Below are 13,588 nucleotides of genomic sequence, written 5' to 3' on the forward strand. Positions count from 1 at the left end.
GTCTACAGTTACTTAGCTTATCATTATAGGAAGCAGAAATATCTCCCTTCTTATTCATAAAGAGTTGCTTAAGAATCACAACCTCAGTACATAAGAAACATCTATTTAATAATATTTTCTTTTGTTTAATCTACAGAACATTCCCATAATCTCAAGAGCGTGTCCTATCAATTTCATGAAGACCAAAGTTAGATAGTTTCTTAGTGACAGAAGAGTGAAATTTGGATGGATATGCATTTTTTCCTTTATATTACAAGTGTAAACTATGATGATGCTAATGAAGAGTTCCTATGAAATAAGAAGGGTTCAGATATATATGAAATGCTTCATTTGGTATCAGCTATTTTTAAGATATTAATAAACCTGCTCTTCTCACTATAATTATTTTGCTATTAAAGTAGGTAATGAACCTAAGGAACTAGATCAAACAAAATTATTTTAATAAAAATAAATTTCAGTAACTACCTGATCTCTACCTGCTTTAGAGTAAGAATCTATGCATCATGGACAATTATGAGTTTTATTATTCAAAATATGTATACCCTTGATACCTGCAAAAAATTAGAAAGTATTATAAAGGGTTAGATTTTTAAGAGTGGGAGTGGTCTGTGCCCCATTTTATGCCAAATAATATTGTTATAGGCTTGTGACTTTTAAAGCTATTTTCTCCATTGATATAACCCAGTGAAGTATTGAACAAGTATATGTTGTTGAAGAGTTATGAAACTGGGCATGAGATTTTGTACTTCAGTAGATCTTTATAAAGAGCAGGTTAGATAGTCATTAACTCTAAACAAAGATCTGTTATCCTTGACATTTTATGTATCTGATTATTTTAGGATGATCAGACATCAGAGGAACCTATAAGTAGAAACTGCCAATTTCATAATTGGTCATGAATCTCCTAAAAGCTTTCTTTTGTAGTGCATGAGAAGAAAAACTTAGGAAAAAAAATCATACATTTTTAAGTGCATTATATTATTTTATAAAGGAATTGTGGAAAATAAAATATCCTTCTTCAATTTAGGTGTGGCATAGAAAACTAGGGCAACACTTACTTTAGAAATATCAAGTGTTATTCACTGTTTTATAATTAATTACATAATTACCACCAGAACACAAAGATCCCAGGGTACCTTAATGGAAACACTACATTTCCAAATAAAATAATAATAATTATCACCTACTATATTCAAAGTGCTTTATTAGCTATAATTTTTAGCTCCCCACATCTCTTGTGTGTAAATAAACACCATTAAGAATATTACTCTTTTCTATAGTTTAGGAATAAGAAAACTAAGGCAGAGAAAGTTATTTGAATGATAAATTAGGTACTATTGTTTTGAATCATTTGAAGAGGCAGATATTCAATAGGAACAATAGATGTTGGTAGGGTACAAAAATAGGTCTTGCCACTAGTCATAAATTACCATGTAGTAATTAATTACAAGAATTACTTTTCTTCCAAACCATATGATCAAATCAGCTTAAATTTTGTAAACAATGTCATGGCAGCCTTGAGACCGTTGGAAACACCGGGGATATGATAGAACTTACTTTAAGAGTCACAATCCTAGATTCCTGTTCACCTCATGACATTATGTGTCATAAAAAGCATTGGATTGGGAGATTGATGAGATGTAATGAATTGAATGTCTCAGAATTCAATTAGAGGATAAATCAAGCTCTACAAATTACATCTTGCCAATCTTGTTCCTTGCCAATGGAACAAGACTTTTTTGTGTTTTAAATCCCCCCAAAGAAATAGAAGGCAGTTTATTAAGATGGCCATGGAAAGCACAGGTAGAAGCTGTGGGCCTCCAGCACACTGGATACCCTTGTTTAGGACTGGAGCACTGGAGCAGATGCTTTCCCTAAAACACTGTAGCAGAAAGTCAAGGTGAAACGTGGCCAGCAAGGCACAAGTCATAAAGCCTACAAAGTAAAGGGATGTTCATTATTACAGTGTTTACAAACTGTAGACTCATTAGACCATACACACACAACCAAAATATGTGATTGATGCCCATTTGAGAAGAATCTGAGATTAGAAGGAAGCCAGCCAATTAAACTTCATTTGGGGAGATAAGTAAGACAAATAATGACCTTGCAGTGATCTGAGACAGCTCTACTGCAGGGCCATTCCTGAGAAGAATGAGCACATTCTAGCCTGGCTCTGTCTTGGTGCCCTAAATGGTTGAAAGTAGAGAAAGAGAAGTGCTTTGAGGTTTCATGATAGAAATATTGTAGTGGATGAACAACTATAGGGCAGACATTGAAGATACCTAAGTATTTCTTAACACCATTAAGTTTATTTTATGTGATGAGAATCTCTCTATCTGATGGCACTTATTGCCTCAGATACCTGATGCACCATATAGGAGTATGTTCTGAACTCATTTGGGTAGTAGAGTGTAATGGCAAGGATATTTACGTATCCTGAGTGTAGTGTACTCCCAAAGTTACAATCACTCACTGCTGTTTAGATAGAAATTTGGGGGAAAAAAATCCTATTTCACAGGCCCCTTTAGTTGAAAGCTAGAGATTTTTTGAGACCATAGAAACCATTTGTTCATTATCCACCTATCCTGGAGATATTGAAACCTGAACTTCCATTTGAATTAAACTTCTGTTCAACTAGCAAGAAGCTCTTTTTGACATTACAGTATTCAAGGGACTACTGATTCTTGCACCTAAGAATTAAGGAATAAGAGAACATACCCTGAAAAGATCAAACTTCACACGAAATATACTGACACACTAGGACATTTAATTCTAAAATTATCACTACCACAAACCTGGTTTAAAAAATGTATAATTTGACATCCAAATGAGAATTAACACTTAAACTCATGTGCTGTATCAAGCCAGCTGAAAATCGAACTCATCAGGTTGCTCATCTAGATTGAGAACAGGTGAAAGAATACTTAACCTGTAGAGTTATGCATGCTATGGGTTCTTGCATTTCTAAGAGTAGAGAGAAGGCATAGAATTTTATAAACAGCGTGATAAAAAGGGAACCTTTGTAACTATATTTAATGTTTTATTGTTATTTATATCTGGTAGAGCAATGCTGTGAGAATATAATAAAAAAAACATATTTAAACTGTGCAATTCTAAGGAAAATCCAGACCAAACAAATTTTGACCTGTAAAGTTTACCATTCTACAGAGCTTAAAAAAAAAAAAAAATTTTTTTCTTGCTGCTCCAGCCCTCTTCAGATTTCCTTATGGACAGCTTGCTCTTCTCCCCTCTTGCTTTTCCTGACTTTTGTAATTTAGGCACCCTCCTTTTCCAGCCTCATAGCAAAAGGGTTCTTGCTTTTTTCTTCCTCCTGACATTCTTTGCTCTCTGAATATATTTCACAGACGACTGTCTCCAAAAATAACAACATCAATTAATTTTTAACTTTAAAAAAATCATATTTTACCCTGAGTCTGCCCTCTCCATTGATGTGCAGTGTGTGGAAGAGGCTGCACAGGGGCTGATAAGCCCCATTTGTGAAGGCTCTTCATTCGAGGCGGAGCATTGATATACACACAGACCATGCTGTTTATTAAGCCAGCCTGGTGCTAGGTGAGTTGATGAGTTGACCCACATATCTCACCAAGCTCCCAGAAACTGAGCCACAAGACAGCTGCTGAGGGACCAACAGGAAGCAGCTGTACTTCTATTCCTATCTGGAAGTTGTTCTTTGTTATTTGTTTTGAATACACAACAGTTGGTCCTGTGAAGTTCTCGCTCAGTTAACTATTATGGTTTCTCACCACACTCCTCTCCCCTTTTGCAGAATCTGATGATCTCCAAGAGGACCCCCAACTCAGCTATCAAAGTGCTCCTGCCTCCCAGGATGCTTGTAATTCAATGGTAGATGCAGGTGGAATTGAGAGCATCAGTCAGTGTCCTCAGGAGCTTCCCCAGATGATGGCTGCAGGTAAAGCCACAGGATGCAAACAAGACATTTTGAGTTCTCACTAGAAAAGCTTGCTTGGCCAAGAAAATAGGAATTAAACCAGGAGCTGAGGCTCTGAAAAAAATCAGACCATGAAACTCAGGAAAATCAAAGAGCATGAAGTCAAATTTAACACATTTTTTTAAAAACCTCTGTACTCTTTGTGTTTTAATTTATTTTATAAAATCAGTGTTTATAGGGAATACTTTGGAAAAGTCACTTTAGGTAAACATCTGCATTTGCTTATGATTCCTTAATTTCCTTAATGTAATAGAAGTATGAAAAGGAGGAAATGTGTTTCTAGGTAACACTTAAAAATTCAATCAGAACCAGTCCTACTGATTGGCAGCTGCTCTTCTGTTGCACAGTTAAGAGTACCTGGTCCAGAATTACACTTGGAAACAGATACATTTATTTATCCTCAGTTTACTAAGCTAGTTGACTTGCTTTACCAATAGAGTACTGCTGCTCTGCTTCTTGACCTTGAACTTATCTAATGTTTCAGTGGGAGGAGGAAGCACTTCTTTGCTTTTTTCCAAGGGTATCTGCCTCCTTAATGGCATGCTGGGTATAACGCAAACTACATGTCATTAAATTTCCTCCCAGAAAGTATTTGGGAACTCTTTGTGTCTGCAGAAAACATTGTTGTAGATTGTAGCGCTTTAATATTATCATTACTTTTGTGTCTCTGTGTGTGGAGGGTGGGTGAAAATGTGCTAAATGAAGCCTCATATGTTTAGAACTGTGATTTTCTTTAAAGTGAAGACCCTTGTATGTTGACTCTAAGCCAGAGTTTATTTTTCCCACAGCAGCTGATGGTTTGGGGAGCATAGCAATAGACACGACGCAGCTCAACATGTCCGTGACAGATCCCACAGCCTGGGCCACAGCTATGAACAACTTGGGCATGGTTCCCGTGGGGTTGCCTGGACAGCAGCTTGTATCCGGTAAGCTTTCGCCTGGTTTCGAAGATGCTTGCAGTGTTGCCAAAGGGTTTGGGTGACAGGTGCCCGTAATCTCTCCCCACAGTGGGTGTTGAACATGGTCTTTGATATATGAGTGGGGCGTGTTTGTTGGATTGTGTTAGAGATTCTTTTCCTTGTCGCCTTGTTCTTGTGCCTGATAGCCATTCTCCGAAGCAGCAGTCACCTGCACTGTTACTGCTACATGCAGTGTCTCAGCTCTGTTGCCTCACAGCATCAATTGCATTTTTTAAATTTGTATATAGAATGGCTAATGCTTGATCTCTGATTTGCAAAATTTATTTATGTACATCATCTCTTTGGTTGCAGTCTTCTCTCTGAAGTAGGTAGATATGTATTTTTGTTGTTGCTTCTGGCAGTGTTCCCATTTCACAGGTAGGGAAATAAAGCATTGAAGTGTCAGAGGTAGAAACTCAGCTTAACTGACCCCAGGTCTACATTTTTTAGTCTACAACACTTTTGAATAGTAAGTCGATGAATTTGATAGATAATGTATTTAGAAATGTCACCATGTCAAAGGTCATTTAAGATTTTATTATTTAATTCAACACGCTTGTGGAAGATTTTATGTGTTTTGTAAAAAAATGCTTTGGGAAATAGAGTAAACATATACATTTATAAGTGTTTTTTAAAAGCACAGCTCCCTAAATTTGAAAAAAAAAATTAATGAACAACAAGAGTTAAAAAAAAATTTGTGTAGAATCAGGTGTTAAATGGTGGTACAGATGAGTCATGTAGTAATTTCCAGATCAGTCACTGGGACTCTTAGGGAAATGTCTTCATGTTCCTGACTCACTCACTTTCTCACTCAACACACACTCACTGAGGCAGGCCCTGCCCTGGCACAGGGGTTCTGCAGTAAACAAAACAGGTATGGTCCACACCCTCACAGGCTGTGCCATGGAAAGGGGATGGTCAGTTATTATGCTAAGATCTTTGTTGTAATAGCAGATGAACCCTTCAGTTAGGGCGAATGATGTGTACTACTTAGGAAACAGTTGCCTTGGAAATGCTGAGTCAGGCCCACAAACATGGACTTTGTGCTGAGTTGACCAAGCATTTGATTTCTTTTTCTTCTTTCTTTAAAAAAAAAAAAGAAAGAAAGAAAGAAAGTGTGTATGGATAAATGTCTAAATTAGCTATATTAAATTATAGGTGTGCATATATACAATGTATACATACATGAATGTATGTGTATATTCATATATACCCATGTATACATGTACCCATATGTATCTAAATATATGTAGTTTATTTTTTAATATAATAAGAAAGAACATAAGGATAGATAGGACATGGGAAAATAACAGAAACAAGGAAAGATGAAGATTGAATTATAAAACATTATACTTAGGATATTTATAAAATTCCTGGAGATACTGTGAAATCCCTACACTTGAAGAGCTCTCTGTGGCAGGGATCAGGGTGCGCATTCATTAATGACATTGTCTGTGGGTTGGACATGTGTTTATACAGGGCCCTTTCCTCAAAAGCTGATCTAGACATTTCTTCTGATAACAGGAGAATAAGATTGGTAATCTTCCACCCAGGTTTCCCCACCTGCCTAACTGAGATTTCATATAGCAGAAATTACTTTATTCTTGTCTCATCTCTCACTTTTCTCAGAAAATGTTGTGTGACTTCTAGAGGAAATCAAAATCTCAATTATTCATTATTTTTCATATGATTTTGAGTCTTGTGGCATTTTAACCATGGCCAATTTATGATTTTCCCAGCAACTTACCATGAAAGGAATTATAGCCCTACTCGTTATAGAAGATTTACCGTATCTGCCCTGAATTACGTTCTCTATCTCCTGTATTAGCCAAACTGCTGAAACAGGTTTTGAGCCTTCCAGGGTCTTTCTGGGATTCTCTTCCTCCTTTCTGCAGTCTCACAATGGAATGATACTTTGCTTTGTTCTCAGGGTTACCAGCCAGCTGCTTTTATTGACCTGACCTCAGGCCAATAAGAGTGAAAAGGTTTTCTTTTGTGTATGGTTATTGTCCATATATTTTGTTCTTGTCTTTTTTCTTTGTAAATATTTCAATCATATTGAATACAGAATTTTATTTTGTGCACTTTGTTAACATCTCAAATTGTTTTCCTACTTCATGCTTTTATATTAAAAATGTAAATAATTCATCAAATAAATCATTTTCATGTTGCTTAACCATTCTAAATGTTTCCACTTTTCCACTTTTACTAGCCAAGTGTCTTTATGGAATTTACTCTCTCTGAGCATGTGAATGTATTTTACCTTTCATGTAATATGGTGGTCCTGTCTATTTTATGGAATCATTGTGAGACTTAAATGTGATAACTTGTTAAAAGCAACTTATATCTGTATATACTAAGTATTCACTAAATATTAGCTTTGTCTTCCTTGTTTTTTTTAAACTAATAATATTACAGTGGATATTTTTAAACATAGCACTTTTCAGCAGTTAGAATTATTTCCTCATATAAATTCCCACATGTAGAACTAGTAGGTCAAAAGAAGTGAACATTTTAAAGATTATTTTTATGTACTGGGCAACTAATTTTTCAAATATGCAGATGTATTTAGAATTCACTAATTTGATCCTACCATTTTACCTTGAATTATTTTAGGATGCAAATCATGCACTTTCATTCTTTTGTGATTTAGATCTTAAGTATCCCCCAAAGGCCCATATACCAAAGGCTTGATTGACAGCCTCTGGCACTATTGGGAGAGGTAGAACCTGTAGGAGGTGGGACCTGAGGGGAAGAAGTTAAGTCATTAGGGGTATGCCCTGGAGGGGATATTGAGACCCCTGCCCCTTCCTCTCTTTTCACTTCTTGGCTTCCATGAAGTGAGTAACTTTGGTCCACCACAGGCTCCCACCATGATGGTTCTGCCTTGCCATGCATCCAAAACCATGGGGCCAAGTGACCATGAATTGAAACCTCTGAAACCACAGCCCATTTTCCCTCCCTTTAAGTTGATTTTATCACAGTGAGAGAAAGCTAATATGTCTTCTTAACCCTTTATTTACTGTTGATTTTTCCTCTTTATAAACAGATTTTTCTCATACTGTGTCCATTTATCAGATAGGGTTCTTGGTAATTTTTTAAATTGGCTATGTTACTCATTTTAATCCTTTGACTTAATATTTCTTCAAATTATCTGGTCTGTATTTTGCCTTTTAATGTTGGTATTTTTTTAAAAAAGATTGTTTAATTTTTCCCGTATAAGTTCTTTATTCCATTTCTAAATACATAATGATTTACCTGCTCCAGAGTTGGCTATGTTTTTGATTTTCCATGCTTTCATTGGCTTTCCTGTCTTTTATCAGAAATTAAATTCTTATGTATGTGTTTGCCTGTTTCTGGCATATCTATCCTGTATTGCTGATCTTTCTATTTTTAATTCCAGCACCTCATTGTTTCATTTATGACAGTTCTATAATTTCATTTATGACAGTTCTATAATGTGTTTATAGGGAGCGTGTTCTGCTCGGTGCTGTACCTGTTGTGGGTTACTCTTTGTTTCTTTTCAGCATAGCCCTGGAGCCCTGGAAAGCTGTTTTCCCCTCATTGTTCCTGCTGGCCACCTCTGGAGTTCTTCAGTGTGACTGTAGAATGTTAGAGGCAGTCTTTAATGTTTCAAAAAAGGGACTTAAAGATTATTTAGTGTAACATTCCTTCCCAGAAATCCCCTGTAAAATATCTCTGACAGGATTATGGAGAGGCTGGATTTTATGAGCACTTGGCTTTCTCCCAAAGTTTCTGATATTTCTAAATGACCAAGCACTCTTCCCATATTTGTTAAAATTAAACTGACACTAAATCCCCTTTCTCGCCTCTTCTCCAGTTTATTGAGAGATTAAAATTATCAGCAAAGCAAGGTGTTCATTCTTCATACCCTCTGATTTTATCCAGAGGCTTTCCCAGGGAATTACATCCCATTTACCGCCATGTCGCACCTTTCTGATGAGCTGTTGTTATGGGCTCCCATAAACACACCTCTTGCATCTGCCTCTCCTTTTATCGTCATAATTCCATTCCGACTTTAGGAACTTTCATTTGCCTTCCTCATATGAAGCGCTACTTGAGACCATTACGTTGAACTTGTTTCTTTTGCCCAAAACACTCCTTTTTTGTTGTTAGAGCCCAATCCTGCTTTCCACACTCCAAAGTCTTGCCTTCTCTATTAGATACTGTTTATCTCCACCTGTCATTTTTTTTTCATGTTTGTTTTATATCCATAGTTTATTTCAGTTTTGTGATGTGATTGTTGTTTATTTGTTTTGCTATCAATATTTTGTGCTTTGTTATAAATCCAGTTTTTCTACATGGGTCTATTGGAGCATTAGTGTCCCACAGTTGTTCAGTAGGGCAAATGACACCTAAGTATTTAGGTGGACTAACAACCATAGCAAACTCTCAGTTAAACACAGGTAAATTACTTCCTTATGGAATTTCTCAAAGTCTTTACTATGCTAATGTGCAGTGTGCACATTCAAAGAGTAGGAGCTAGTACCAAGATTCCTCAAACCTAATTTAGTCTTTAAAAAATACTCACTCGCATCTCATGAGACACTAGAATGCAACCATCTACACCAGATTTTTCCTGTCAACTGAGGAGGCTCCTCTTCTTTGTCTTATGAGACATCCTTCCTATGATCTAGTTTTATAATTTTGTTTGTGTTTGTGCTGAACAGTGTCACTCTCTAATACCCTAATTTCAAGTTTCAGAATAACTTTTGTGGACAGGTGTTGCCTAAAACCTTCTTCTGAGTTTTTGATGGCATGCAATGTCCCTTTCCAGGGACCACCACACACACATATACACATACACCACATACTTCTGGCATCATAGGCTAAAATCTGGGTATCAAATACTGAGCTTTGACACTATCTGTGTGATCAGTTGCTCTCTTACTATCTGCCCTTGTTTCTTTCCCCAAGCTATCATCGTCAGCTGGAAGGAGAGTCGAAGAGCAGGAGTTGGGTCCTGGAGTTGGCCCCAGGCCCACATGGGAACTAGTGGTACCTCAAGGATACCCTCCAGCAATGATATTCTACCTTGCTCTTTTCCAAACTTTCTGAAATCACCTTTCCAAGTGCTAACACTCTTTCCTTAACTGTTTTTGAATTTAAGTTGGCATACCTCTTTGACCCCATATTTTTTAGCATGCCATTTTTTAGAGCATTCTTCTGGAAGGCACTGTGCCACCTCGTCAGCCATGATGGAAGGGCTGCCTACAAGAGAGCACCACACCCTCATCATGATGAACCCAGAGGCAGCAAGAGGCTTGTTACTTGCACATGTCTGTCAACATTCTAGGTTGCCTAGGCTCACACCTGGCTGTCTCCTCAGAAGCTCAGTGCTCCCATTGCTACTCGCTTCATGCCACTCTGAGGGAAGGCTGAGGTGGCAGATAGTCTCCCCGCTGTCCTCTTCATCACCCTCTCCCCTTCACTGATGTTTTCACTCATTTTAATTCTCCTCTGCTTCCTAAGGATATTTTTTCCCCTAGTTTCCTTCTGGGGTTATTTAATCCTCCCAGGAACACCTTTATCCTCTCTAATGTGCCCAGATATGAAGAGGCATTTGTTAAATCCTTTCATCTCCTCAAGTATCCCCCTTTTAACTGGATTTACTGAGCCAGATGTTGTGCTGAATACTGGGAATTCAAGACATAGGCCTTGCTGTTTTAGAGTCTAGTGGGAGAAACAGAAAAGAGTAAATAGGCAGATACAAATCAACATGGTAAGTGGTTACGTTATAACAGATAAAGGGTGTTGTCGGATGTCACTGCAGAGCCTCAAGCAGGAGAGTCATGGGGTTAACACTGTTTCTGCGGAGGACTTTTGTAAGTTCTGCAGAGTAGCAGTGGCAGTGTAGGAAGGCTGACAACAGGAAAGTCAGATTGGGCTGTAGGAGCTGCCCAGACAAGAGATCATCATGACAGTTCCAGTCATAATCCTGGCAGCAGAGAGCAGGCAATCTGAAGGTACTCAGGAGCCATTTAAAAGTAGAAACAGTGGAAATGATTGACTGAGTCCCTGTAGAACATAAGGAGAGTAAGGAATCACCATGACTCCTGGGTACATAGGCTTGGAAATTGAATAAATAGTAGGGTCCTTTACTGAGAAGAGAATGAGGAGAAGGCATAAAGAGAAGAAGGGTAGGGGAAGAAGACTGGTTTCCTTTGAAAGGCTTGAAGGAAAGTTTGGAGGGCCTGTTAGATGGAAACATGGAGTGAATAGTCCACTTATGATTCTAGAGCTCAGGAAAGAAGCACAGATGGAAATGTGTGGCTTTGGCAGCCACAGCACACAAATGGCTGTGGAAGCCCTGGGGATCTTTCTGCCCCAGCCAAGCTTTTGCTGTGAAATTAGATGGGCCCTTGGCTGTTCAGCTAGTGTCAGTCTAATCTTCAATCATGTTCCAAATTCCTCCTTCACCTGTTTCTGCCCTGGTGACCCACTGGATTCCTGACCATTCCTGGACTCCAGCATTTGAATTCAGAGAAGTGGTCAGAAGTAACAAATATAATCTGGAAATCCTGCCTGAAATAATCGCTTCCACCTACAGACACACCCAGGAGAAATGTCTGTCCATAAACCAACCCATGTGCTTGCTTTTAAAATAAAAAGAATACTCCATATCAGCATACTTCCTGTCTTGAGTCTCTCCAGATATTAATGGTGACACTCCCTGACCCAGTCATGATTAAGGGCATACAGACAGCCTGGTTCACAGTGATGGGGCTCTTTCACAGATAATGCCCAGAATTTGCCTTTGTTTTTATTTTCTATCTTGTTGAACAATTTCTCATTATCCAATGTCAGATAGCAAATAGGCCCTTGGCTTATGTTTCACATTCTGTGTACCTGATTTCATGTATTTTTGACAGTTTTGTTACACTTTGCACAGTTATTTACCTTCACTCCAAGATACTAGGACAGTACATTGGCATATTTATTCATTACTGAAGATTCTCAGAGTACAGTGTATTTTAAAGGAAGTAGAGAAATAGCAATTTATGTGACAGATAGATGATGCTCTCATGGAGCCTATGTATTTCTAAAAATAGTAGATGTTATCTAAATAACTGTGCAAATGATTAATTACAGTTTTAGGGTATTATGGCTCTCTATGGGGAACTACCTTTGTCTGGTGGTATTGAGGTGGGGTTCAGAAAGGCTTTTCTGAAGAAGTAATATTTAGGGTAAGCCCTGAAGGATAACTTATCCACGTAGCAGGAGGGAAGAGCAGGAGAAAAGGAGAAATTGGGCAGATGATAAAATTCCAAGAACAGAAAATGCCCTGTGCAAAGTCCTGAGGTGATGGGAGCCCTGCTGTTTCAAGGAAATGAAAGGTGGACGTCTGTGGGCAAGAGGCGGTGTTTGGGGTGGAGTGGGTTTTGGCAGGTTGGCACTTATCATGAATCTGCAGGGGTTGGCTGAGGTGAGATCTTCCCTACCAAAGTAAGGAGTGAGATTTTATTGAAGTGTAAATTATTGAAGGATTTTAAGCACAAAGGCAACCTCCAAAAGTGTGTGTGTGTGTGTGTTTCTTTTTCAAAGCTATCTAAATTGTTTTATAGGGATTATATTTAATTGTGGCAAGAGAGGAGGTGGGTTTTGCACCTGTGCTGCAGGTCCACAAATGAATGGTGGAGGTAGAGAGCCCAATTATATCCATGTATGGTGCTGGGCGCACACATACACTGTCTTGGAACTTTCATTCTAGTGTTATGCTTGTGATATGTGTATCTACAGAATTTCTTGAGAGAAGAGAATCTGTAGAAAATTGTTTCCAAAAAATACTTGGTTCTGCCTGTATCATGATCCTATTCAAGGTAATTGACCTCACTTAAAGCCAATCAAGAAATATTTTCAAATAAGTGTTCACAAATGAAAATAGCCTACATCCTTGCTGGCTAGAAATGTTATCAAATGAAATTGCTTGTCAAATGCTTAATATAATAATTTTATCATCCATGCTATCAAAAAGATAAATTTGCTTGCTTTGTATGGATTGACTTCTTCTCAATTATTAATGTTTAATTTTGATTTTCCTGGGTGTTCTACAATATCCTAAAAATTTTATACTAGATTATGCCTCTTGGTTAGTTTAATCTTTATTTATTCAGTCATACTCAGATACATGCACTAATCATTAGCCTGTCTGACTATCCTAGTCACTTTATTACCAACTAGACAATAATTAGAGAAAGTATTTTAAAATAATTGTATATCTATTTGTCTGTGAATATGCTCTGTACACATTCCCTAATTTTCCTGGTTTCCTCAGGAGTAGAGAAATTTTGGTATCTTTACTAGTTCCACGAGCTGATGGAAAATATTTACATTCATTCCATGCTTGAAATTCATAATTCTCTTCAGATGGGCCATTCTAATTCAGCAGAGAACAGGAGGAAAAACCAAATGGTTAAGTTTCCATATTAAAATTAATTTGGGTGTTCCTCTCCTGATACAAGGATATGTGTCTCTGCACATGCATGCATACACGTTAGTATATATTGGATTTTTGTTTTGGGTTAATGTCAAAGCTTTTTATTTATAACTATGGAATAATTGTCCAGTGATTCATATATCCTTTGTTTCTCTTTATTTCCTTTCATATTCTGTAGCCTTACCATTTAGTGTGCAT

General features: G+C 37.5%; 1 protein-coding gene across 6 annotated transcripts in view; it reads left to right on the forward strand.

Moving 5' to 3' along the window:
* Nucleotides 1-13,588, forward strand: part of Enox1 (ecto-NOX disulfide-thiol exchanger 1) — a 443,331-nt gene that overhangs the window by 232,211 nt on the left and 197,532 nt on the right. For 5 of the 6 annotated variants that reach the window (XM_048800957.1, XM_048800956.1, XM_048800959.1 and 2 more), the window contains 2 exons: nt 3,791-3,934; nt 4,762-4,899. In XM_048800957.1, coding sequence (XP_048656914.1) covers nt 3,865-3,934; nt 4,762-4,899 — 208 coding nt within the window. In that variant the 5' untranslated portion in view covers nt 3,791-3,864. The remainder of the gene's footprint in view (nt 1-3,790; nt 3,935-4,761; nt 4,900-13,588) is intronic. The other variant, XM_048800954.1, reaches the window with a different exon arrangement.

The sequence above is a fragment of the Marmota marmota genome, unplaced genomic scaffold, assembly GCF_001458135.2.
Source record: "Marmota marmota marmota unplaced genomic scaffold, marMar, whole genome shotgun sequence".
Lineage (NCBI taxonomy): Eukaryota > Metazoa > Chordata > Mammalia > Rodentia > Sciuridae > Marmota > Marmota marmota.